Source organism: Danio rerio, chromosome 8 (genome assembly GCF_049306965.1).
Source record: "Danio rerio strain Tuebingen ecotype United States chromosome 8, GRCz12tu, whole genome shotgun sequence".
Taxonomy (NCBI): Eukaryota; Metazoa; Chordata; class Actinopteri; order Cypriniformes; family Danionidae; genus Danio; species Danio rerio.
The window spans coordinates 10503222-10529388 of record NC_133183.1 but is presented as its reverse complement, the minus strand read 5'-3'; the positions used below and the strand labels follow the sequence as shown (position 1 = coordinate 10529388).

The 26167-nt window shown below is 34.1% G+C and overlaps 1 protein-coding gene across 3 annotated transcripts; it reads right to left on the bottom strand.

The window, feature by feature from the left end:
• Window positions 1-2605: 2605 nt before the first annotated feature.
• slc35a2 (solute carrier family 35 member 2) lies at window positions 2606-25798 on the bottom strand. 3 transcript variants are annotated; one of them, XM_068222960.1, is made up of 6 exons: window positions 25590-25794; window positions 19273-19455; window positions 18797-18948; window positions 15731-16419; window positions 14125-14172; window positions 2606-3411 (listed from the first exon to the last, which is right to left on the bottom strand). In XM_068222960.1, exons 1-6 carry the CDS (start codon window positions 25669-25671, stop codon window positions 3378-3380), a joined length of 1188 nt encoding a protein of 395 aa, XP_068079061.1. In that variant the 5' UTR covers window positions 25672-25794; the 3' UTR covers window positions 2606-3377. The 3 variants fall into 3 exon arrangements, with proteins under 3 accessions (XP_068079061.1, XP_005166767.1, NP_001123545.1); XM_005166710.5 differs by lacking the exon at window positions 14125-14172; NM_001130073.1 differs by lacking the exons at window positions 2606-3411; window positions 14125-14172 and having other exon boundaries at window positions 15712-16419; window positions 25590-25798.
• Between the last annotated feature and the right edge of the window lie 369 nt (window positions 25799-26167).

The following is a 26167-nucleotide window of genomic DNA, read 5'->3' as shown; positions in this document are numbered from 1 at the left end:
TACGGTATGACTACTTCCCGTGTCGAAGGCGGGAAATAATAAAGTAAAAGTCCCTTTATATTTTCGTGGGCTTATAATAAATGAGCACTGTCGCCTCTCAGCAAGAAGGTCTGTAGCGTATGTGTGTTAAAGAGTGTATGGGTGTTTCTCAGTACTGGGTTGCGGCTGGAATGGCATCTACTGTGTAAAACATATGCTGGGCAATTTGCATTTTTTACATTTTTTGAAGAGATAAGGTAGACGTAAAACTAATATATTACTTTTTTCCCAACACTAGTTGACGGTTCATTCCGCTGTGGCGACCCCTGATGAATAAAGGGACTAAGCCGAAGGCAAAATGATTGAATGATAAAAATGAGGGTAAATAATGAAAATGATCGGATACAACAGCATACTTGAAACATTCCGGAAGGCTATGTAACAACAGGATTTTATTTCAGTCAACAGTTTTAGGATATTATCTACACATACACTAGCTGGCATTGTTTTTAGCAATAAATTACAGAAGACGCTCACTAAAATTCATTCAGTGTAACAACAGTTTAAATTAAAGCAAAAATATACACAAAAAGATATTATAATTACAACAAGAGTTATTTGATGACGTATTAAAAGACTGCATTAAGGAACACAGTTTTGCCCCGAAATAAAAATGAATTGTCTTTTTAAAAGTTTATACTTTGTCAATAGCTTTCAAACTAGATTTCATCCATATATCAGCAAGTTAAAATACAATAAAATACAAGCTTGGACAACAGCCATATCACTCTGCAGTCCAAGACCGGTTACTCACTAAAGCTAGGCAGGGCTGAGCCTGGTCAGTACCTGGATGGGAGACCGCATTAGATAACTATTTGAGAATCTAAAGGTTCAAAATAATCAAAATAATGAGAAAATTGCCTTTATAATTATCCATATGAAGTGTTTAGCAATGCTAAGTATGAAATTTACAAAACGTTACAAAGAATGTACAAAATTGGCATCATGGAACAGGATTTTTGTCATAAAACAAAACTGGATCTGTTTGGCACATACAATGCATTTTTGGCTGTATTCCAAAATAAACCAGAGCATCTGACCAGGGGCGGATTTAACCAATAAGCAAAGTAAGCAGCCACTTAGGGCCCCAAGAAATGTGGGGGCCCCCAATAAATACCTAGAAGTATAAATTATTCACATAACATCGTTTTCTATCATATTTTGTATTGGTGAGGGTCTAACAAATTACATTGTAATGTAATTGTACCATATACGCACATTTGTCTTATACCCTCAGTCATGGAGCAGTCCAGCAGTCAAGTCAGGTAAAGATTCAGTTTCAAAAACTTTATTTATTTTTTGTTGTGAATCAATTTTCAGGAAAACAAATCATTTAAAATGCAAGAAGGGTGCTGGGTCGCTGATTCGAGTCTCGGCTCAGTTGGCGTTTCATGTGTGGAGTTTGCATGTTCTCCCTGCGTTTGCGTGGGTTTCCTCCGGGTGCTCCAGTTTCCCCCACAGTCCAAAGACATGCGGTACAGGTGAATTGGGTAGGCTAAATTGTCCGTAGTGCATGAGTATGTGTGTGAATGAGTGTGTGTGGATGTTTCCCAGAGATGGGTTGCAGCTGTAAGGGCATCCGCTGCGTAAAAATGTGCTGGATAAGTTGGCGGTTCATTCCGCTGTGGCGACTCCGGATTAATAAATGGACTAAGCCGACAAGAAAATGAATGAATGAAAACATTAATAATGAGATTTAGGGATAGAAAAAAAGACAGCAAAATAAATTTAAAAAATATAAAACTACAAATAATTTAGTTTAAGGACTGTTGGGCCCCATGGCTGGAACTGCTTAGGGCCCCCAAATCACTAAACCCGCCTCTGCATCTGACAGTACATTGTGCTCAACAAATAGTCACAAATAGCTGACATAATGTTTCATTTTTAAGTACACTGTTCCAAAAAAAAATGCTGGGTACCACATAGTCCTTCATGTTGTCCCAACACAAATCAATCATGTTAACTTTATCGCTTTACAAGTTTAAGTGGATTGAACATAAAACAATTAAGCGGTCCACAAAAAAACTTAAGAATTGTGTTGTTTTAACTCATTTTAATGAAGTAGTTTAAACAAGCAGCAAAAGCTACATTCCAGTTGCTGTTACACTAATTTAAACAATATTTCACCCATATTTCGATATTTAAAGTTTATAAATGTTTTTAACGTTATATTTAAAGAACTTTACTTGCACTTAATCAACTTATCTATGTAAAACACTCTATAGCTCTGAAAAAAATGATGTCTGCAAAACTCTTGCAAACAATTTATTTGTGTTGAATTTAAACAAATTAAATTGAATAAAATTCTACTTAATTTGTTTGTTTAAATTCAGCCAAAATAAATTGTTTACAGCTACTTAACGTAAAAAATTGAGTAAATCCAATGAATTATTTCTGAATAATTTTTTCCAGTGAGTTTAACACACACACACACACACACACACACACACACACACACACACACACACACACACACACACACACACACACACACACACACACACACACACACACACACCAAAATGTAATGTAATTCTATTTCACCAATTAACATTAACAAGGCAGATCAGATTTTAAAACAATATTTATTCCAACCATAAGATTTATTAATCTTCTGAAATGACTGAACATTTAGTTCTGCTTTAAATTCGAACGTTGAAAGGATGAAGGATGATTTTGTTCAAGCGGCTGAATGATGCTTTGCATATTTCTCTGCATCTCAGTCAATAAGGCCTAGACATTATGACCAAATCCAAGAAAAGGCAACTTACACATCCACAACGTGTCCGAGATGCAGATTTCATCATCTAAAAATCATCTTTCATCATCTGGAGTAAGATTCATGTATAGAACAGTTCACCTGAAAGTGCACTTTGGAGAAGGTCTGTAATGCTCACACACATAACAGTCCAAATATATAAGGCACTAATACAAAACAAGCAAGATAGCTACAATAAACGCACAACACTGCAAAACACTTTAGTCAAAAAGCATAGGAATGCAAATAAAGTAAAAATAAATAAAACATTGATAAAAAAAAAAAATACAGTACCTTCTGAATTTTAAGTAAGACGAGGACATTTTCATCTATTTCTATCTCCAGTTCCACCATTCAAAACACAAAATATCCCTTTTTACATTAGCGTTATACAACTTCAGTCGATCAGAATATCATATGCATCACATAAATATGAGGTTTTATAAAGTAAGTCAACACAATCAGACTTTAAGGCACTTGAAATATAACCCTCAATTCTTTTCTTTTGGAAATAAAGCAGGAGTGTTGGACCTGTAGGCATAACGAGTTTTCATAATTTCTTCCCATGTATCATGTTTGTTCAATTTCCCTTCTTCTTTCCTGGTGCCTTCAGACTAGAAGCAGAAGAAAAGAGAGAAGAAAAGATACATTAAAGACACATTAAATATATGTGTGTATGCATGTATATTACACTTCACATGACTGGAAGTATGCGACACACCTTTTGTAACTAAATTTTTTTTTCCTGTTTTGATTACACTCAATATTAGCAGGTACAAAAAACTATTTACAGTGGGGGAAATAAGTATTGAGTCACCAGCAACCCTCTGCTGTTCCTCATTGTAAATGAATATTAGCTGCTTCAGTCCAGCATCTACATTAGCAGGATGATGAAGATGATAGTGGACATTTCAGCAAGACAATGATCCAAAACACAACCGAGGAAACTCTCTAAAGGTTTTAGAGAAAGAAAATCAAGCTGAGGAATGGCCCAGCCAATCACCTGACTTGAATCCAATAGAAAATACAATATAAAGATCAGATTTGATAGACGAGACCCACAGAACCATCAAGATTTTTACACTGTTGAAGTCTGTGAAAACCTGAGCAATGCTTGTGACTTCATTCTCCATATGAGAGGCGTCTTTAAGCTGCTATCACCAAAAAAAACTTTTATATAAACTATTTATACATTTCAGTAGTTCAGTATTTTCTCCTTGTGTCATTTTATTGTTTTTACACATAACTCATTTTTCAGATTGTTTTTATGTTTGTATTGTTTGTATTTTTTCCAAAATCTGGTTCAACTCCATGTCAACAGCTCCTTTAGAAATATTATTCCCTGGAAAAAACATGATGTGTTCAATACTTATTTCCCGCACTGTATATAATTGTTCTCTTTTCTCTTTGAGATAGTCTGGCATGATAAAGCTCTGTGAAGATGATATGAAATTTGCTCCATCTGTAGTGGGAAAACCATCTCAAAATGCAGTCTTCTGGCCAGGTATTTGAATGCAAGAAGTGCCGGGATGTTATTTAGCAAGGGTTTAGACAGAAGTTAGTACAGTCATGCAGACATTGAGAAACATCACCTCTGATAACTTGCTGTGGTTGCAGCAACTTTTAACATCCGAAAATACAGGTTACATCACTGAAAGCTGATTTTATAAGCTTTTTAATAAGTAATGAAGAAGGACCGTTAATTTGTGTGTGTTCATATATATATGTATAGATACAGTTGAAGTCAGAATTATTAGCCCCCCTGTTTATTTTTTCCCCAATTTCTGTTTAACGAAGAGCAGATTTTTTTCAACACATTTCTAAACATAATAGTGTTAATAACTCATTTCTTATAACTGATTTATTTTATCTGTCATGATGACAGTAAATAATATTGGACTAGATATCTTTCAAGACACTTCTATACAGCTTAAAGTGACATTTAAATGCTTAATTAGGTTGTTAATCACAGTGCATGAACTAACGTTAGCTTCTGATCTTAAATACATATTAATAGTTGCTGCTCGGTTGTTCTTTGTTAGTTCATGTTAATGGCAACAAAATAAACCACGCTGTACAGTTTGACACACAGTTGAAGTCTGAATTTATTAGCCCTCCTGAATTATTAGCCCCCTTCTATATTTTCTCCCTAGTTTCTGTTTAACAAAAATAAGATTTTAACACATTTCTAAACATAATTATAATAAAAATAATACCTTTTATTTGTAGGGGCCTTTCAAAGCACTCAAGGACACCTTACAGTATGTCACAGGCACATTATAAAAACAAGACAGAAGAGAAATAAAACATAGTATTAATCCAGAAAATCATTAAAAGCAATCCTGAACAGAAAGGTTTTAACCTGGGATTTAAAATTGGAGATAAAGTTCACCTGACGAATATCTAACGGCAGGAAATTCCATAACTGTGGTATTCCATAACTGTGATATCCAGCTAAAAGCCCCGCCACCAAATGTTTTCATCTTAAAATTTGGAACTGACAACAGTTCAGCAGCATAAGATCTCAGTGAGCGCCGAGGAGTGTACCAGTGAGGAAGATCAGAGAGGTAATCGGGTGCAAGGTTGTAAAGGGCTTTGTAAGTTAATAAAAGACTTTTTTATATATATATATATATATATATATATATATATACACACGCACACACACACACACACATTATATATATATATATATATATATATATATATATATATATATATATATATATATATATATAAATAACTATTATAAACATAATAGTTTTAAAAACTCATTTCTCATAACTAATTTATTTTATCTTTGCCATGATGACAGTAAATAATAAATGAATAGATATTTCTAAAGCCTCAACTAGGATAATTAGGCAAGTCATTGAATAACGATGGTTTGTTCTGTAGACTATCGAAAATATAGCTTAAGGGGGCAAATAATATTGACCTTAAAATTGTTTTAAAAAATTAAATCTGCTTTTATTCTAGCCAAAATAAAACTAATAAGACTTTCACCAGAAAAAACTAAAAATTATAGGAAATACTGTGAAAATTTCCTTGCTCTGTTAAACATAATTTGGGAAATATTTGACAAATATTCATAGGAGGACGAATAATTTTTACCTACAGTATTTTTTTCATATAGCTACACAATTTAATCAGATTGAACTTATTTCCAATCATTGATATGGCACAGGCACACTCACACACACACACACACACACACAAGAAAGACAGACTTCTGAGGCTCATATAAGAAACAGAAACTCTGTTCTCTATTGGATGTTTATTGTCAGCCTCAAGAAAGAGGCCACTATAAGAAATCAGCCAGCAGTGGCTTTACTTCAGCTCTTCACAGACTATTTACAATGTTGATCATAGTGCCAGAGACCAGCTTTACAGAGACCGTCCTCTTTAATCTGCTGTGATGATGAAATCTGTGCAGTCTTTCTGCAATCGTGACGTGTTGACAGTCGACACACAAAAAAACTCAACAGAACAAAAAATCTCAACCGGACATGTGCAACGTTTCATATTCCTCTACATGCGATCGGCTCACGTTTAAAAACCAAGCCGACGAGCGAAAAGTACAAAATAAAACCCTAATAATTATTTTAAACCACATTCTGACATGCAACCACCATAAGAATCCATCAAAACCAAATACGAAAGATTGGCATGATGGTCAAACGTTAAGCATAAGTGTCAGAAATAAATGGCTTGTAGTAAATTCTCAAACACTCACACATATGTCTAGATCACATATATATAACCACACACACACAAACACACACACACACTGACTTTAGCTGCCTGAGGCCACTTTCGGCTCATAGTTTCTGAAAAAGTCTCTGAAAACAATCCAGTGATGGGAGATCTAGACTATCAGCCTGAGACCTGCAGGGAACTGGTAACATTAATATTTGTGTTTCAAAGTCAACATGAAATGATGTTCGCGACTCTTTTTACTTCATGAGGACATTAAAGACTGCAGAAATCGAAAGTTGCTGAGACTTATTTCAGTATGTTGATGCACTTAAATGGAATATTCCATCAAAATAAAATGCTACAGTATTTATTTGATTAAAGTCTCTTTGTTGCGATCAGTTTCCTCAAATGTTTTGAGTTACCTTAACATTTTGGGTTTTACACTGTAGGAGGGACCTGGTTAAGAATATTGTGACTGAAACTATCAAACTGACAACATCAGAGAAGGACCGCCCCTCCAAGCGAAAAGCAAATGGTCAGATTTTATTAAAGATTACCTAAAATACAAATGTTAATTTCAGTAGATTAACTTGCACAGAGTAATTGTTCACCTAAAGCAGGGGTCTCAAGCTCAAACTGAAGAGCGGAAAGAGGCAGGGGGTAAGGGAGAGAAGATCGTGAACTCAAGAGCTATGGGGAGCTGTGGGTGGAGGAGTCAATCGCGAACTGTAGGGTTGGGGGTGGATAAGGCGATCGCAGTTTGAAACGCCTGACCTAAAGAATAACAATGTGTGCTAGCAAAATAAACGTTGTAAATTGTGATTTCGCATGAACTTTAAAGTCAAATTTACGATGTTTATTTTGCTAGCACACCTTATTAATCCTAAAGTGAACATTTAATCCCTGCAAGTTAATCCACTGGAAAAAAAAACTTTGTTTTGGGTAATCTTCAATCAAAATCTAATCATTTGCTTCCACTCTGAAATGACCGTCCTTCTCTGATGATGTCAGTTTGACAAATTGGATGAAATATCCTTAGCCACACCCCCAATGGCGGAGGCATGGGCTGAGTCTGAAACCGCATACTTCCATATTATATAGTACGCTAAAAACAGTATGCGAGCTGAGTAGTATGTCCGAGAATTCAAGAATCAGTATGCGAGAAGTACCCGTATGACCAGCCGGATCTCACGAGGAAACGTAGGTATTTTACGTTATGACGGTTTAGTGGCCAATTCGTACGAGTTCAGTCGTATGAAAATGTATGATTTTTAAAAGAAGGTGTGGCACCCAACCCCACCCCTAACCCCAACCGTCATTGGGTGATGAGCAAATCGTACTAAACTGTACGAATTAGATCATACGAATTAATACAAATTAGCCACTAAATTAAAAAGCTACGAATTGCTGTGAGATTGCGTTTCGATGACCTACTACTTCCGGCAAGATTCTGAAGAGTGCATCTCATTCACGCTGCGCTATCCAACGATGACCCATCAGAGAATTAATGAATGGGAGTGAAGGAACACAACTGTATGGGTTGGTCACATGATCATGACAAAATGGCGGATGTAGTACGTCCGAATTCCATATCCATACTGTATTGAACGGACTTTTCTAACGGCAGAGAAGTACGTTTAAATTCAAATGCAGCACCTATTGAGTAGTAAGCGGTTTCGGATGCAGCCATAAATTTTTCAGAAGGGTGGCCATGCAGGGGGCAGCAGTTAGTTAGTGGTCACACATTTTTATAGACAAAAGTGAATAGGAGGAGAAGGGAGTGTCGTGTATGAAATTGAATAGCATGGGGGAATTAAATGTTTGCAGGGGGAATTAAAAAAAATGTATTACTATTACAAGAGGTTTTTAAATTCCTTGTTATGAATATGTTATGAATTTCCCACCCCCTAGCTCCGCCCCTGCACATCCCTCCAACTATTTCTTTGCTTAGTGTAAAAGATGAGGGGAGGAGCACAACTATTAAGTCCTGCCCCCTACTTAATATTCCATTTCAGTTGGAAATACATCCTCATGCTGAAATATTTAGTTACTTTTAGTAATATTTAGTTAAAAGGCTGTCAAAACGGACTCTTGATATTATTAAAATACTATTTAAGCTTATCTGTTTCTATTTTTCTCTGTTTACACTTTAATTTTAGTTTAAGTTGTAGTTGTTTAGACATTTATGCGTGTATTTCATTTATAATTTAGTTGGATTTAGTACAAGTTAAACTTTGATAAATGTCTCTTAGGCGACTAGTTAAAATAAATTATGCTGAATATACATATTTATACAAGATTTCTTTCTGTTAAAATGTGATTTAAGTCTAGTAACTTTTATTATTTTTAGTTAAACATAAAACATAAATCATTACAATATAAACATTTTCTTTTGCAAATAATGTAACGATTCATCTGACATGTAATCGACTATAATATGCAGTTGACAATTATTGCATTTTTTACTGCTTTATAGATAACTAAAAAAAAACTAGTCCCGAAGTTAATTAAGATCAACAACATCTAACTGAGTAAATGGAGTCAGACATGGTTTCATGTTGACTTTAAAGTAACACGTTACAATGTTGTTTAATTTGTTAACATTTCACTTATTTTGATTTTAAAAGCTAACAAGAGAAACACACTGATTATTATTTTTAATTGCTTAACAAAATTAACATTTTATACTACTTGATGTGTGAATTGACATAAGAACTCAGTTTTTACCAAAGCTAAAGTGTTTAATAAATGCTGTAAAAATACACTACCTGACAAAAGTCTTGTCGCCTATCCAAGTTTTAGGAACAACAAATAATAACTTGACTTCTAGTTGAACATTTGGTATTAAAAGTGGCTTATTTGAAAGGCAAAGCCGTCTAGATTACACTTATTTTACCAAATACATTCATCTTAACCCAGACATGCTCAATAATGTTCATGTCAGGTGACTAGGCTGGCCAATCCTGGAGCAACTGGACCTTCTTTGCTTTTTAACGACTTTAATGTGTAGGCTAAAGTGTGAGGAGCGCTATCCTCCTGAAGAATTTGCCCTCTCCTGTGGTTTGTAATGTAATTGGCAGCACAAATGTCTTGATACCTCAGGCTGTTGATGTTGCCATCCACTCTGCAGATTTCTCACACGCCCCATACTAAATGTAACCCCAAACCATGGTTTTTCCTTCACCAAACTTGACTGATTCCTGTCAGAATGTTGGACTATGTGTGTTCCAGTAGGTCTTCTGCAGTATCTGTGATGATTGGGATGCAGTTCAACAGATGACTCATCAGAAAAATCTACCTTCTGCCACTTTTCCAAATGATCAACTAGAAGTCAAGTTATTAAGTGTTGCTCTTACGACTGGGATCGACAACAAGACTTTTGTCAGGCAGTGTACGTTTATCCTTTGTTAGTTGATGTAAGCTAATGCTAACAAACAAGACCTCATTGTGAAGTGTCAAAAGTCAATTTATGCTCATGTAAACAAAGAAAGTAAACAGAATCAGGCCACATTCCTTCCCTCAAAATCATTAAAAATAAAAAAATAAACTCAACGTCATTAATTGTTTCGTAAATAATCAAGCAGCGCTTAACCCAGTCCTTTTCAGCTTATACAATCTCAATCATGCATTAAAAAAATAAAACCCTTCAAGATCAACAAAATCCACGTGACCAAAACCACAACCAAACTCAAACCCATGATCCATCCATCACCTCAACATTTACTTGCTGCGAAATAAAAAAAAAACATCACAAAATAAACGAAAACAACATTCAGAATCAGGACGAGCTCTTGAGGTGATTTACTGAGAACAGTTTTGGCATTTCTGTATCAAATATGTGCACAAAAATCCTCTGTACAATACACAACGTAAAGAGAAATCCACGGTCTTCCTTTTTTTTTGCATCATAAAAAGAAGATATAGTACTTTGATATTATGTACAGTGTAAGAATTATATTAACATATATATATATATATATATATATATATATATATATATATATATATATATATATATATATATATATAGTTACCATATATATTCAGTCACAAGTTGATTTGAGAAAGGCACAGCGTTAACCATTTGTTGGTTAAGCAAAACTAGTCCCTCTCACACACAGAAAAAAAAGAAAACAGCCTTCATTAAGGTGCCGTTAAAGTTAGAAAATGACAGGGTTAGTCAGTTTTCTGCAAAGGAAAAGAGCCGGAGATGAAACCACAAGTGGAAAAAGCAAGAATCCGCACGGAAGCCATGTGTTAAGGAAGTGTTTCTCAACCACGTTCTTAGAGGACAACCAGCACTGCATGTGTTGGGCGTCTCCTTTGTCTATCCCACCCATAACATGTCTTCCAGTCTCTGCTAATGAGCTGATGATCTGAATCAGGTGTGTTTGGTTAACGAGACAAGAAAAATATGCAAAACTGGTGGTCCCCTAGGAACACCGTTGAGAAACAGTGTGTTAGGAGACTGTCAGTTTGTAAATTAGATCCTTTCCAAGCCAAGTGTCGATTATGACATCTCAAACACAATGCATTATTGGTAAGGAGGGCTTATTATTCCCTGCAAGCTGATTTAAAAGCATCCCTTCATCTGGAAATCCCAAAAACACTAATTCAACACACAGGCTACAAAGTGCCATATATTACTGCCACAGACACCACTCGGTCGAGCTCTTTGCCACTGGATTCTGCCATGAGGTATTGCCATGTTTCATCTGTAAACATGGTAGACAGCCTTTTTTTCAGCCATTATTTTCTTTCTCTAATCACACAGCACTACGACTCTGGCAAAGAACTTGGAGCATGAGGAAGCAGCTGTGGGTGAATCTCACAAATGTACACTGTAAACAATGCTGGGTTCCCAATTTCTTCTTGTTGTGCCAACACAAATCGATTATGCGGACTTACAAATGTAAGTGGACTGAACATAAAATAATTAAGTTGTGTCCAAAAAAACCTTAAAAATTGTGTTGTTTCAACTCATTTTATTTAAGTAGTTTTAACAAGAAGTTAATCAAGAAGAGTGTAATCAAGATGAGGTCAGGATTAAACTACACAGACTAAAGTAAATGAAACAATGTAATAAATAATATACCAAAAACTTTTTAGAAAGTTTATTTATGACAGAAAAAAGGAGCCTGCTTTATGCACTGTTGAAGTCTTGCATTGTGACTTTTGTTTGTAAAAATAAGCACATTTCTTGTTTAAATTCTTGCTGGCATGAGGTGGTAAGAAAGGGATTATTTTAATGTGCATGTTATGATAGTAGGGGTTTACGGAATTTACTTCAAGTGGATTAAATTATGAATAATAATAAAAGTAGTTGTAGTAATAAAAATAATAATAATAATAATAAAGTAACTTTCAATAAGGTCTCATCTTATATTAGAGTAATACATACTGTATTATATTTTCTTATTAATTAAATTATTATATTAAAATGTATTTACGAAATCAATTATTATATTATAAATTAAAATAAATGATATATTTACAACACACAAAAGAGCCTACTTTATGGATTATTGAAAAGTCTTGCATTGTGACTTTTTATAAAAATAAGCACAAGACTAATATAAATTCTTGTTGGCATGAAGTGATAAGAAAAGGTTTATTTAAAGTACATGTTATCATAGCAGCTGTTTTATGGATCTTAATTCATTTGGATTAAATTATGAATAATAATATTAATATTAATAATAAAGTAATTTTACAATAAGGTCTCATCTGCTTATTTTAAAGCAATAAATATTGTATTGTATTATATTTAACATTCATATAACTGAATAAATGCTGAACAACTCATGTTAATAAAGGAGTTCTCATTGTAAAGGTATTTTGTATGCAGACAGAAGTGATTTACAGTAAAGATGAGGTCGGGGTTAAATTACACAGACAAAAATAAATCAATGAAACAAATTAGAAATCCAATTAATAATATAAGAAGAATATAAATAAAAGAAAGTATATTTATGACACAAAAAAGACTGCTTTATGGACTCTTGGACTATATATTTTTTAATCAAAATAAGCATTTCTTTCATATATTCCTGCTGGCATGAGGTGGTAAGAAAGGGATTATTTAAATGTACATGTTATGATGGTGGGTGCTTTACTGGATTTAATTTAAGATGATTAAATTATAAATAATGATTATAATCAAGTAACTTTCAAATAAGGTTTCATCTGCTTATAATATAATACAATATTTATTGCTCTAATAAATTTATAAATAAAATACTATATTATAAATTAAAAAGATTTCAAATAATTATATTATAAATTAAAAGAAAGTATATTTATGACAGACAAAAGTTCTTGCTTTATGGATTAATGACAAGTTTTGCATTTTGACTTTTTATAAAAAATAAGCACACAAGACTTTTAAAAATGCTTGTTAGCATGAGGTGGTAAGAAAGGGATTGTTTTAATGCACATGTTATGATAGTAGAGGTTTTATGGAATTTAAATCAATGGATTAAATTATGAATAATAATAACAACAACAACAACAAAGTAACTTTACAATAAGGTCTCGTCTGATTTTATTAGAGTAAGAAATAATGTACTATATTTATTCAACATTCATATAACTGAATAACTGCTGACTAACTCATGTTAATAAAGGAGTTCTTATTGTAAAGGTATTTTGTATGCAGACAGAAGTGTTTTACAGTAAGGATGAGGTCGGGGTTAAATTACACGGACAAAAATAAATCAATGAAACAAATTAGAAATCTAATAAATAATAGAAGAAAAGATGTAAAGAAAGTATTTATGACACAAAAAAGCCTGCTTTATGGACTATTGACTATTATTGTGACTTTTTATAAAAGTACTTATATAAATTCTTGCTGGCATGAGGTGGTAAAAAAGGGATTATTTAAATGTTTATGTTATGATAGCGGGTGTTTTACTAGATTTAATTGAAGATTATTAAATTCTAAATAATGATTATAATAAAGTAACTTTCAAATAATGTCTCATCTGCTTATATTAGAGCAATAAATATAGTATTCTATTCTATTTATAAATAAATATATAACTTATTTATAATATATAATATTATAAATAAAAAATAATTAAAATAATTATTATAAATTCAAAAACCGTATGACACACAACACAGCCTACTTTATAGATTATTGGCAAGTCTTGCATTGTGACTTTTAATAAAAAATAAGCACATTACTGTCATAAAATCTTGTTAGCATGAAATGGTAAGAAAGGAATTATTTAAATGTACATGTTATGATAGTGAGTGTTTTACTGAATTTAATTCAAGATGATTAAATAATGAAAACAAAATAATAAAGTAACTTCACAATAAAGTTTCATCTGCTTATAATAGAGCAATAAATATTGTATTATATTATATTTAACATTCATATAACTGAATAACTGCTGAACAACTCATGTTAATAAAGGAGTTCTTATTCTAAAGATATTTTGTATGCGGACAGAAGTGTTTTACAATAAAGAGAACTATTATTATCATTTTTACATTGTGTGGAAATACAAGTCTAGGGGTCAAATGGGATTCATTTTCACAATGTGAGTATCTATGTGGAAACTAAAAGTGATGGATGTCACTTTAATGGTGGATGCCTAACATGAAAATGTACTCACTTTTTACTCTCCCTCAAGAGGTTCCAAATCGGTTTGAGATTCTTTCTTCTGTTGAGCACAAAGGAAGATATTTTAAGCTGAAAACCTGTAAGCCTCAACCTTTATAGCATTAATTGAAATGCTATGGAAGTCAATGGTTACAGGTTTCCAGCATACTTCAAAATATCTTCTCTTGTGTTCAACAGAAAGAAACTCAAACAGATTTGTGATACGTAAAAGGTAAACAATGGCAAGAATTTTCCGTTTTGGTCAACTATAGCTTTAACATCCTTTCATTCATTTCCTCCTCAAATTTAAAGCAGTTTTCTTGTGAGATTCACCCATCAGTTTTCAAGTCAATCCAGCCCAGCGTTCATTACCTCAACACACAATATTCACATCCTCTTCCCTGAAAATCAAGCTGTCTAACAGGAATATGCTGTTTAAGGCCAACAGAGAAGATAGATTCTAAAATGAGAGAGAGATATGCTTGTGAAAAGGAAAACTAAATATGCCACGGTTGATTTTTGGTATTTAAAAAAGAAAAGAAACCTCTCTGATTTGTGCTTTCCAAACATTTTAAAGGCACAGTTCACCTAAAAAATCTAAATGTAGTCAATATTTACGCTCTCAAGTGGTTCCAAACATTTATCCGTTTCTTTCTTCTGTTGAACACAAAAGATGATATTTTATATATTAAGAAAGATGAAAACCGGTAACCACTGACTTGTGACCCATAGCAGGGAAAAAATACTATGGAAGTCAATGATTGCAACATTCTTCGAAATATCTTCTTTCAACAGAAACCAAAAAGTCAAGGCTGATTAAATGATGACAGAATTTTACTTGATCACAAATTCATATATTTTGAAGAAAGCCAATAACTGGTAGCCATTGACTTTCATAGTAGGGAAAAAAATTACGATAGAAGTCAATTTACACAGCATTCTTCAAAATATCTTCTTTTGGGTGTTTCAACAAAAAAGAAAGAACCTCGTAAAGGTTTAAAAACAAGTAAAAGCTAAATAAATGATGGCAGAAGTTTACTTGAACACAAAATAATATATTTTGAAGAAAGCCAAAAACCGGTAACCATTGACTTCCATTGTAGGAAAATAATTACAATGGAAGTCGATTCTTACAGCTTTCTTTGAAATATCTTCTTTTGTGTTTCAACAAACGAAAAAACTTAAAGCTTTAAAAACAAGTAAAGGCTGAGTAAACAATGATAGAATTTTACTCCAACACAAAATAATGTATTTTGACGAAAGCCAAAACCGGTAACCATTGACTTCCATCGTATTTTTTTCCTACTATGAAAGACAATTCTTACAGCATTCTTAAGAATATCTTCTTTTGTGTGTTTCAACAGAAGAACGAAACTTATAAATGTTTAAAAACAAGTAAAGGCTGAGTAAACAATGACAGAATTTTCATTTGTAATTTTTTAAAAGTGAACTATCCCTTTAACAAATATCCTAATCTGAAGCAGACGCTTTAGACCCCACAGCAGCAGAGAAAAAGAAAGCCGAAGAGTGAATAGAGTTGAGATTTCCACCCGGAGAGAGATTAATGAAAGGGGACACAGAGAAGACACTTTTAGTTGGCTCATTTCACCAGGACTGACTTTGGGAGGAACGCATCCAGCTCCGATTCTCCTGCTTTGCTGGATGAAGCCGTGCTTGTGCTGGAAGTGCTGGTGTTCGCTTTGGGGAGACTGTACATATAGACGGCTCCTATGACCAATCCTGCGCCCAGCGTGAAGACCAGGTCCACGTGGAAGCCGAAGAGGTAGACGGATGTGATGGTGGACACGATGATGGAAAAAGAAGTGGCGAAGCCTTTGAGGATGTTGTCCGCGTACTTCACCACAACGGCCACCAGGAGGCCGCCGAACGCTTGATTGAAAATGACACCCCACACCATTGGTGTGTATCCAAACAAAAAGCCTTTTTCAGCGATGGCGGCGCCGTCGTTCCACCACATGCCGAGCAGACCCAAAACAGTCCCGAAGATCCCGAGCTGGATGTTCCTCATCCACACTGACGCCGAGCTGCCCTTCAGGATCTTCTCGAAGTAGACGCCGGCGAAGCCCGAGGAGAGGCAGGAGATGATGACGGACAGCAGACCCTTGAAGTAGTTCTGGTTGGCCGCAGTCACGGCCTCCTTCTGCTTGCCGCTCTCTTGCTCCACCTGGACGATGGCCACACCGGCGAACAGCAGCACCAGAGAGATCCACTGGATCCTGGACAGACTCTTCCGCAGCATCAGCACTGAAAACAGAGCCGTGGTCAAGATCTTCAGCTGATATGTGACCTGCAGGGGAAGTCATCAAAATACACGTCACTGCAATCTTTTCATTTTTACCAAACTTAACCTGCTTCTTTCATGATAAATATTGTCTTAATCTAAATTTAGATTTTAAAAGATCCAAATGTCATGTTAAAAAAAAATTATGAATCTCTTTTTAGCTTTGGAAAAACAAATTGAAATAATTTTAAGTGCTAAAATAAATGATAATATAAATAAAAATATGTTAAAGCATAAAGTGAAATGTATACAGTTGCAGTCATTATTAGAACCCCCCCCTCCCTAAGTTTTTTTATCACCAATTTCTGTTTTACAAAGAAAAGATTTATTAAGCACATTTCTAAACATAATAGTTTTAATAACTAATTTCTAATAACTGATTTATTTTATCTTTGCCATGATGACAGTAAATAATATTTTACTAGATATTTTTCAAGACACTTCTATACAGCTTAAGGTGACATTTGAAGGCTTAACTAGGTTAATAAGGTTAACTCGGCAGGTTAGGGCAAGTTATTGTATAATTATGGTTTGTTCTGCAGACAATCGAGAAAAAAATAGCTTAAAGAAGCCAAAAATTACCTTAATTTTTTTTTTTTAATTTTCAAAACTGCTTTTATTCTGGCCAAAATAAAACAAATAAGACTTTCATTCAGAAGAAAAAATATTATCAGACATACTGGGAAAATTTCCTTGTTCAGATCATTTAGAAAATATTTTAAAAACAAAAAAATTTCAAAGGGGGTTATTAATTCTGATTTCAGCTATATATCTACAGTATATATTATATATTTATTATTTGCTACCTTAAAGTCCCCGTGAAGTGGAAGCTGTGATCGTTATTTTTTTTGTAACACAGCTCCAAAAGAAACAGAATTGTAAATGAGCAAACAGTGGACGTGTCTTGTTTTTTCTACCGCGGGCTGAATGGAGGTAGTAAAGTAGGCATTTCATTCTGAAAGATCAGGAAAGGGGTTTTGGAAGAGTTATTACAGCCTAACAGACTCCTCCCGCTCACCATTCCTGTTTGTTCTCAAAACTGACAGTTGCAGCAGCGTTAGCCACACCAAAGAGCTTAGAATGACCAAGAGGCGACACTCTGGTGTAATTTGGGAAACAGCCACAAGAGGGCTTAGCGGCCATTTTGGAATGAAAACTCCAATAGAACAACAGCATATTATAAGTCTGTAAAATAAACTATTAAAAGTGCTGATGATTGTGATAATAAGTATTGTATTGTAGTCTTTCAAGTTGTATCTCAGCTTTAATGCACTTTTTAAATAAAGAAATAAAAAACAAAGCAGCTGCTTGCCATCGCGACAGTAATGAGATCCAATGGACGGCCGATCACTTTCACTCCAAAATGGCGGAATCCAGGGCTGTTGCTGGGCGCTGCTGTTGCAATGGAACGTTCTATTGAGTGTCGACTCTTGGTCATTCTAAGCTCTTTAGCCACACCCATTACATCAAAATCACGTCGTCTGATAATTTAACTGAAAACAAACGGGAAGTCCATTTTCACATTTCAATTCAAGATCACAAGGTTGAACTAGTTTTTCTTAATGACATGCACAGATTAATTATTCACCACAAAACTAGCAATGTGAGCTAACAAAAACATATGATTAGTTTTGATTTCTTGGGGACTTTAAGAATGTTTTTTTTCTGATTGGCTACAGAACAAACCACTTTTCCCCAATGACCTGTCTAATTGATATACGATATAAATTGGCTCTCAGAATGTACAAGAAACACTGCATTAAATTCCATTTTTCTGTGCCATGTCTTTAAAATATAGACAATGATTTTTTCCCAGTATTTTCAATCAATGGAGCTTCTGCGCTGGCCTGCTGCTCCTGATGAGCACGTATGTGTAAATGGCTTTTCAGCTCATTTTATGCTTGAACAACTAAATGAACGCTCAAGTCTATTTAACTGATTATATTTTAACTACATCACAACATCAATGCTGTGAAAGGAACCTTGTAAAATTGAAAAACAAAATGTCACATTAACTGTTCACTGGAAGTTTATCAGTATGGGAAGAAACACTAACTCTGTAAAAGTTAATTATTAAGATAAAAATGTTTTGACAAATCTTCTCTCCGTTAAAACCACTTGGAAAAATAAATAAAAATTCACATCACTAATTTTATCTTTAACCAAATAATTAAAAATAAATAAATAATTTTATGATTTCACACACTTTTATTTCTGTATAAATAATAAGTGATGGCAAGCACATAACACATTTAAAGCTATGAGAAATATTACAAGTAGTAACAAAATTGCCAAAACCTAAAATTCTATTTAAATAAAAGAAAAAACAAAAACATCACAAAAATCTACAAGCACTACAGATAGTCTTGCAAGTCTCTTTTACCTGGAATGTGGCTGCTGGTAAATTGGAAATGGCCACATACTGCAGGTTGTTCTGTAAAGTGTAGATGAGTGAAGGAACTGCTAACTTCAGCGTGTCCCAATACTGTATGACTATAGAGTCATACAACAACGACACGAAGCTCTTCACATTACCTGCATTTACACACACACACAAATTAAAAACATCACTTGTATGATATTACTGATCCTTGACTTATATAAGATATAATTAAATTAGATAAATGTATATTACACATTTATTTGAGTATTTTATTCATTGTATTAATTATTTTATTTAAAAAGGGCTAATAAAAATAGAATTTCTCTAGAGAAATTATAACATTTTTTAATTGCAAAACTCAACATCATCATTGCTCATCTCACCATGTCAGAAGTCCTAAAACAATCCAGTATACATCTATTCCTTTTAATGCTCAGTGTAAACGTGACAGGCTGTGTAGTGTCTAGTGAACGCACCTCTCTTCTGTATAAGGATGATGAACAGACAGGTGATGACTTTAAGAACTTCTGCCATCACCACAGCCGATGTGGTGTAGAAATGATCACCCGGAAGCGTCCGCACATAGCGGATACTGAGGATGAGCGACGCATTCTGGATCACCAGAATTGCCAGACTGGTGTACTTCAGCTTCTTGTTGACTGCAAGAAACACACATATGAAAACATTTCAGTCAACAAAGAGTGGCTTCTTTTCTTTTGTTAAAAGTGTGAAAATGTAATAGAAGGATGGTGAATTTACTGATCTAAAAAACTGACGTCAGAATTACAGCGACAGTTTATGTATACCAATCCCTTATGCCATCACCTGAACACCTGTAAACAAAACCAGGACCCTGTCTTCTCTCACCACAACTACAATACACGAAAACATTATCAATTCTGAGTGTGCCACACAGGTGAGTGGGCTTGACAAACCACCTGTAGAAAACACACTCTTTCATCTCTCTGACACTTTAACTGACACTTGCACAAGGTTTTTTTGCACAAGACACTTTCTTACAACTACTCCAAATCTATACAAAAATTTTGTATTTATGATGTGAGCTTCATACAGGTGAGTGGATTTGACAAACCACCTGTATAAATCAATGATATGATTTAAAAATATAAAAAATATGGGTAATGCAACATCGCCTTTTCCCACTGAAAGCTTTGAATGCAAAATGCCACATAACTGGCACTAACTGTCACAAAAAACTGCTAAAATTGAAGCCTGGGCATGCGCAGAACGGACTACCAGACGGAGCCAGAGGTGGAGCCGTGGAGCTTCCAACCAAACGCTTGTACGTCAAATCAACCACACCCCACGAACTTCTCATTTGACAGCCCGTATCTGTACAATAACAAAGGTTCCCTAAACAAATATAAGCACTTACATTTAAAAACACGTAATAAAATATGATTTATTAATAAACTGTGTGTTGTAAGCTGTTAATAATTTAATAAAAACAATATATGTTGGACAGCAAAATAAACGATCTTTCAAACACTCTAGCCTGAGTTAGACTCAGCTATGAGCACAAAATATTTCTCTTATAACAGGTTGTTGGTATTTATTATCTTCATAGGGGTAGAACTAACATTTGTAAAATAACAATAACATAAACAAGAAAGGTTTTTATTTTTAATTAATAATCAACAGGACCAAAAATATACACATCATGGAAAGCTATTTACCATGCGAGAAAAATTGTGCGTTCATATTAGCAAAAGATAAAGCAATATTTCGAAATATCAACAGGATATTTGCACATCCCAGCTCTATATAAAATAATCCTTATCAATTTGTACAATAAGCTTTGCAGTATTTATATCTATCAGCTGCTGCAACATCGCTACTGTTTATTATTTTTTTTCTTTGCCTCCGTTTTCATTTGGTTTATTCAATGCTTTAAATCTGGCAAAGAAGAATTTACATTCATTTTAATGTTTATTAGGAGTTTTCAAATAAAAAGCCAACGGTAAATTATGTATGCATGTATGTATGTATGTGTAATATATATATATATATATATATATATATATATATATATATATATATATATATATATATATATATATATATATATATATATATATATATATATATATATATATATATATATATATATATATATAAAACATTTACAGTTCCATTTATTACATAAGATTCTCTTTCTAGAATGTTTAATATTTTATAACAGCAATTTCAGTAGATTAACTTGATAACATGCCGAAACTCAAAATGTCAGAGATGTCCTTTAAAACAAGTTTGAATAATGTTACAGGAGATAGGCTAACATTAGTTTTGTCTTCCTAATTATTATTTCAGACCCATAAAAAGAAGTACTGCTAGATAACGATCACCTGTTTTCCCTGACATGGCTAACGTTTGGCGTGTATCAGCAAACAAAAGCCCACATTTAACCAAATAAACAGTGAACCATCAGATCCTGTATGTCAGAAAGTATAGTATACTGCTGAACTAGGGTTGTAACGGTATGAATTTTTCACGGTATGATAATCGTCTAAAACAATACCACGGTTTGACGGTTTCGCGGTATACGGTATGTTACAAATGTTACAAAATAATAGAACAGTGAAGCAAATTTGACTTTTTCCATATAATATATTTTTAGTTACTATTAACAACACCACTTACAATGAACAAATAAAAATAAGAAAATAATAAATAATGTGTCAAAGTCCAAATAAAGTCCAAATAAACATGGTGCAAATCCTCAGTAAAAAATAGATATAAATATTTACTATACTATAAATAGTTACATAACGAAACTAGATTCAATATGGAACATCCTTAGGTTCTATGTGCCAGCATGGATTTGGATATGATTGTCTGCAATGCAGACAAACAGCTGCATCTTCATTTGCGTCTTTTGAAAACAGCAAGAGCAGCAGTTCGTCTTTGCTGTGTCACTGTTTTGTCATGTTTCTGTGCTGCTGTGCATGCAAAAGTACTTAGAATGAGAATTATTTCATGCAAAACTTTTTTTTTTTGCGTTTTATTTAGCCGCGCATAAATGTATGTCTATCTCTCATTCCGTGTTGTTCAAAAAGCTTGGTCCACAAATAAAAGCGAAACCTATGCTTATTGGTTGTGATATAGCGAGTTTGAACCAATCTGGGCATGGAGGAGGGACAATGCATCAATGTATCATGTCTGATTTGTCCGGAGACACAGTGACGAGCGTTTCTTTGTCAAATCAGCGTTGTCAAATGTTGATGACGTAACCGCACTGATTCCGGAGCCTCTGAAAGTCCGCGAATGTTATGTGATACATCACTGGAAAGCTGAGATTCTCTTCTTTATGCCAATCTTTGAATTGTATGAATCGGATCAGCGGATCAAAAGTTATTAAACATTTAAGAGCAATACTTATTTTTAGTTGCGGGCGGCTGTCTCGGTCTTTAAGGGTTAAAACCGTTGATATGCAATTGTTCATGGTATGATAATCGTGCACGTTCAAATCGTGGTAAACCGTCATACCGGTATATTGTTACAACCCTATGCTGAACAACTCATTTTATCATGATAATCAGACAGAAATCTAACACTGACATTTCAATCTCCTCCTCAGTTTACAAAAATGAAGATCTGAACCTATATCAGCATGATAACCAGTGCCTCTATTGACCAAGACCATCTTTCAGGACATTTTATTGCAAGTGTAATTATTTTTTTTATTTGGGCTCAAGTCTCGTGGGTTAACATGGGGCGGGGGGGGGCTTTATGACTTGTACTGCAGCCAGCCCCCAAGAACTTCCACATTTAAGGCTGATTTATACTTCTGCATCAAGCGCATGTGTATGCTCCGGCACAGCCTACGTGTGGACGCAAAGCCCTCACCATAGCCATGAGCGTCGCTGACGCGCACCTCTCAAAAAATGTAACTAAACCAGGCTTTAGTATAAACACTCTCTTTCTCCTAACTCTATCACTTAATTCTTTGGGCACTAGGTGTTCCTTTATATAATTAGCCCATATTGTGTGAATTGCCTATTCTTGTTGAATCGCTGAATGCCTCCTCAATTGTAAGTCGCTCAGGACAAAAGCGTCTGCAGAATGACAACATGTAAATGTTTCTGAATGGCGCTAGTCAACTTTTAGCTTGTGTTTTCAGTTCAGACACACCTACTGAAGCCGGCATCAGGTGAATGTTTGCTTAGCCCTGCAGAAACACCCTGCATACAGACGCTTCATTCATCCACCACACTACTGCATAGAGAAACACTATACTAGCTCAATTTAGAAAAGCAGATCACTGGAAACTGGTATTTCTGGCTACCAAACAGGCACGATTATACTAATATTTGAATTAAATGGTATTAAAAGATTAGATGGGTAAAAAAGGACGTTTTAACAGAGATTAAAAACAGAATATCATTAGAAAAATGTAACTCTAATGACAATGAAACTCAAGTTTCTACAGACAGCTTGAACACTGCAGGCAAGATGAACCGGAATTGTGAAACTTGTGATCCTGTTTTGCCAGTTTTCGGTGTGTGCTGAAGTCTTTTTTTCTGCAAAGAAAGTCATAAATGAGAGTGACGAAGGTAATACACACCCTCTGCCACGCCGTCAAATCTCATTTAAGACACAGGAAGCATGTAAAAAGAGCTTGTCTGCAAGATGTCAATGGCTAACATAAATGTTTCTTCGCATACCTCAGTTTTACAATGACTGAGGAACGTCAAAGTACTTCAGATGAGCAAATCACTCAAGTGTTTCACCCTTGCATGGGAATTTGCGCATATAGTGCAGCTAATTAGTATGTTTTTTACTCAAAATTGGTAAATAAATAATAATAAAAAACATTAAACCAAGTTAAATGATGTGAAGTTAAATTTAGTTATTTCTATCATTAACAGTCAAAAATGTATAAAGTCTTTATTTAAATCTACATAAATATGCAGATTTATAAATATTGCTATGTTTGTTAGTTCTACATCTATTTTTTTTTTTTTTTTGAAAATGACCCTAGATTAATAAATGCTTATGGTTTGCGGAGTTTGCTGTGATCTAGAACCATCTTTTATTACAGTGGAGATATAAAAATTTACTTGAATGAATTAAGGCTGCGCAAAATGTAGTTTCAGGATTGATATTGCAATGTGAGAATCTGCAATAGTCACATCGCAGAATCTGCACTGTTGAGTTGGGATTGTAATTTACCAAAAAAACACGGATTTTACTTTAGGTCTGCATGCGACTATGCAAGATTTCAAGTAAACTTAAACCATTTGGGCTTGATAAAATGTGTAGCTTTAGCAAAGAATAATTGCATTAAATTATTTCTACAATGAAGACTATAGTAGTCAACATTTGAAGTGCATCAATAAAGTTTTTCAAGACAAGAATGCATGTTGTTGAATAGTTTTATAAAAGGTTTTAGTGTTATTTTACGTTTGATTCTTTATTTTCTTTGTCTCAATATTGTTAGTCTCCAGAAAACCATAAAGCCCTTTTTATTTAATTTGTATATTTGTTTTGATTAAATTCACGCTTGTATTTTTGCTTATTATATTTTACGCAGGTGCAAAATCATCACAATCTATTTAAAATGGTGAATTATTTCCAAATAGAATTATTAGTCATATTGTGAAATTCTATTCATATTGCATTATATATCACAAAAAACTAAATATCTCAATGAATATTTCTAATATCATGCAGCCCTAGAATTAATAGTTTTTTTTTTATTTTATTTAAATTAGAACGAAACATAGACGAAGCGTTACCTTTATTACAAGGTAAACAAGGAATAGTGCAAAATGGTGAAAATAATGAAAATAGTGGCATATTTCGCTTTTTGATTTAAGATTAAGATTCAGTCTCTACAAAAAAACTACCCTCACAAACAAAAATAAAAAAGAACTGTAACAATATACAACATAATAATGTGATGACAATAATATTGTAGAAATAATTAGAAATAATTAAATGCAATTACTGTTATAATAATAACAGTGCTTTTTTATATTTACCATGATACCAAATGCCATGATAGAAGTCGTTTTGACAATTAATCTATAACCTGTACTAGTATCTATTTTCAAGCTACTAGTGCTTATTTTTTAGATACTAGTATCTAGGGCTGTGTTATTTGGGGAAAATATCTAATTGCGATTTTTATAACAGATATGGCGATTTCGATATAATTTTGTAGTCTTGTCTAACAAGTAAGCACTAGTATATTTTTTAAAAGCACTAGAATCTTAAAAATAGGTGCTGGAATCTAATAAATATAAACTAGCATCTAATGAATCAGGCTTGAACTTAAGATATCACTGTTGCTATTGTACATTCATAACAATTAGCAAAATATAAACGAAAATATTTGCAATGTAGTGGCTTTACGAAAGAAGTTCCCACATTTTGTGGGGGAAGAACCATAATAGTTTGCTAATCATCACTGTCAAGCTCATATACCATGGTAATTCAAGAGATTTAACACCACGGTAACTTCTACATTTACATTTAAGAAATGCTTACAGATGACAGCACAATAGCACCGTGATACTATGCCGTGTATTTATATAGTACTACTTGTGGTATAAGCATTTTATATGAACAGAAGAAATATAAAAATATTATAATGTGTTTTAACAGTGATGAATGTGTAATTTGGACGGTAACTATGGTTACCAAGGTACATTTTCGGCACAGGTTCATTTACATCTTCGATTTATCTGATCTGGCAACCAAAGAATCGAGACCTTAAGCCTGGCGTTTAAAAAAAGAGCAACACGGGGAATAAAATGATGTTTATTACCTTCATTCTGTCTTCGGGAGGATGTTTTGTCTTCACTGTTTCTGTTTGGACTCTCATTGCCCGCTGCTGCCATCATCATCATCAAACATCAACCCGATTCTGCCCACAAAAGTCACACGATCTGTGATGATTACCGACTTTAACGTTAATTTCCCCGCCGCTCCTCCATGAAGCGGCTCCCGGAGTCGGTGAACGAGGTGAGAATGATCAGAGGTGCTCGAGGAAAAGTGTTGACGTCCCCAAACACACAAGCACTTCCTGGTCGCGTCCGTCCGAGAGAAGCGACCAATCAGACTTCTTCACTTCTTCTTCATTTTCCCGCGTTCTGGACTCACGAAGCGAATAAGCGCGGCCTGAAGACTCGGAGCAGACAAAAATAGCATAATAAAAGCACCACGTAAATACTTAATACGGTAATAATACACCAAGCAGCGAGGTATTTATTTGTTTTATCAACATATTTTAAAAGTAGTCATTTAGTTTATCTGGGTCCACCAACAGTTAAAGTGAAAGCAGCAAGCGTGTGCCCGTCTGGTGGGGGGGGGGGGGGGGGGGGTTCTTTTTTTATCAAAAAGTGG

What these genes read in the sequence shown, in the direction of transcription:
- slc35a2 (XM_068222960.1), bottom strand. Translation starts at nt 25,671, where the DNA reads ATGATGATGATGGCAGCAGCGGGCAATGAGAGTCCAAACAGAAACAGT. An exon ending in CTGGATGCGTTCCTCCCAAA is followed by an intron (nt 14,173 to 15,730) that starts GTCAGTCCTGGT and finishes TGTGCTCAACAG; the next exon opens with AAGAAAGAATCTCAAACCGA. An exon ending in CTCTTGAGGGAGAGTAAAAA is followed by an intron (nt 3,412 to 14,124) that starts GTGAGTACATTT and finishes TTCTGCTTCTAG; the next exon opens with TCTGAAGGCACCAGGAAAGA.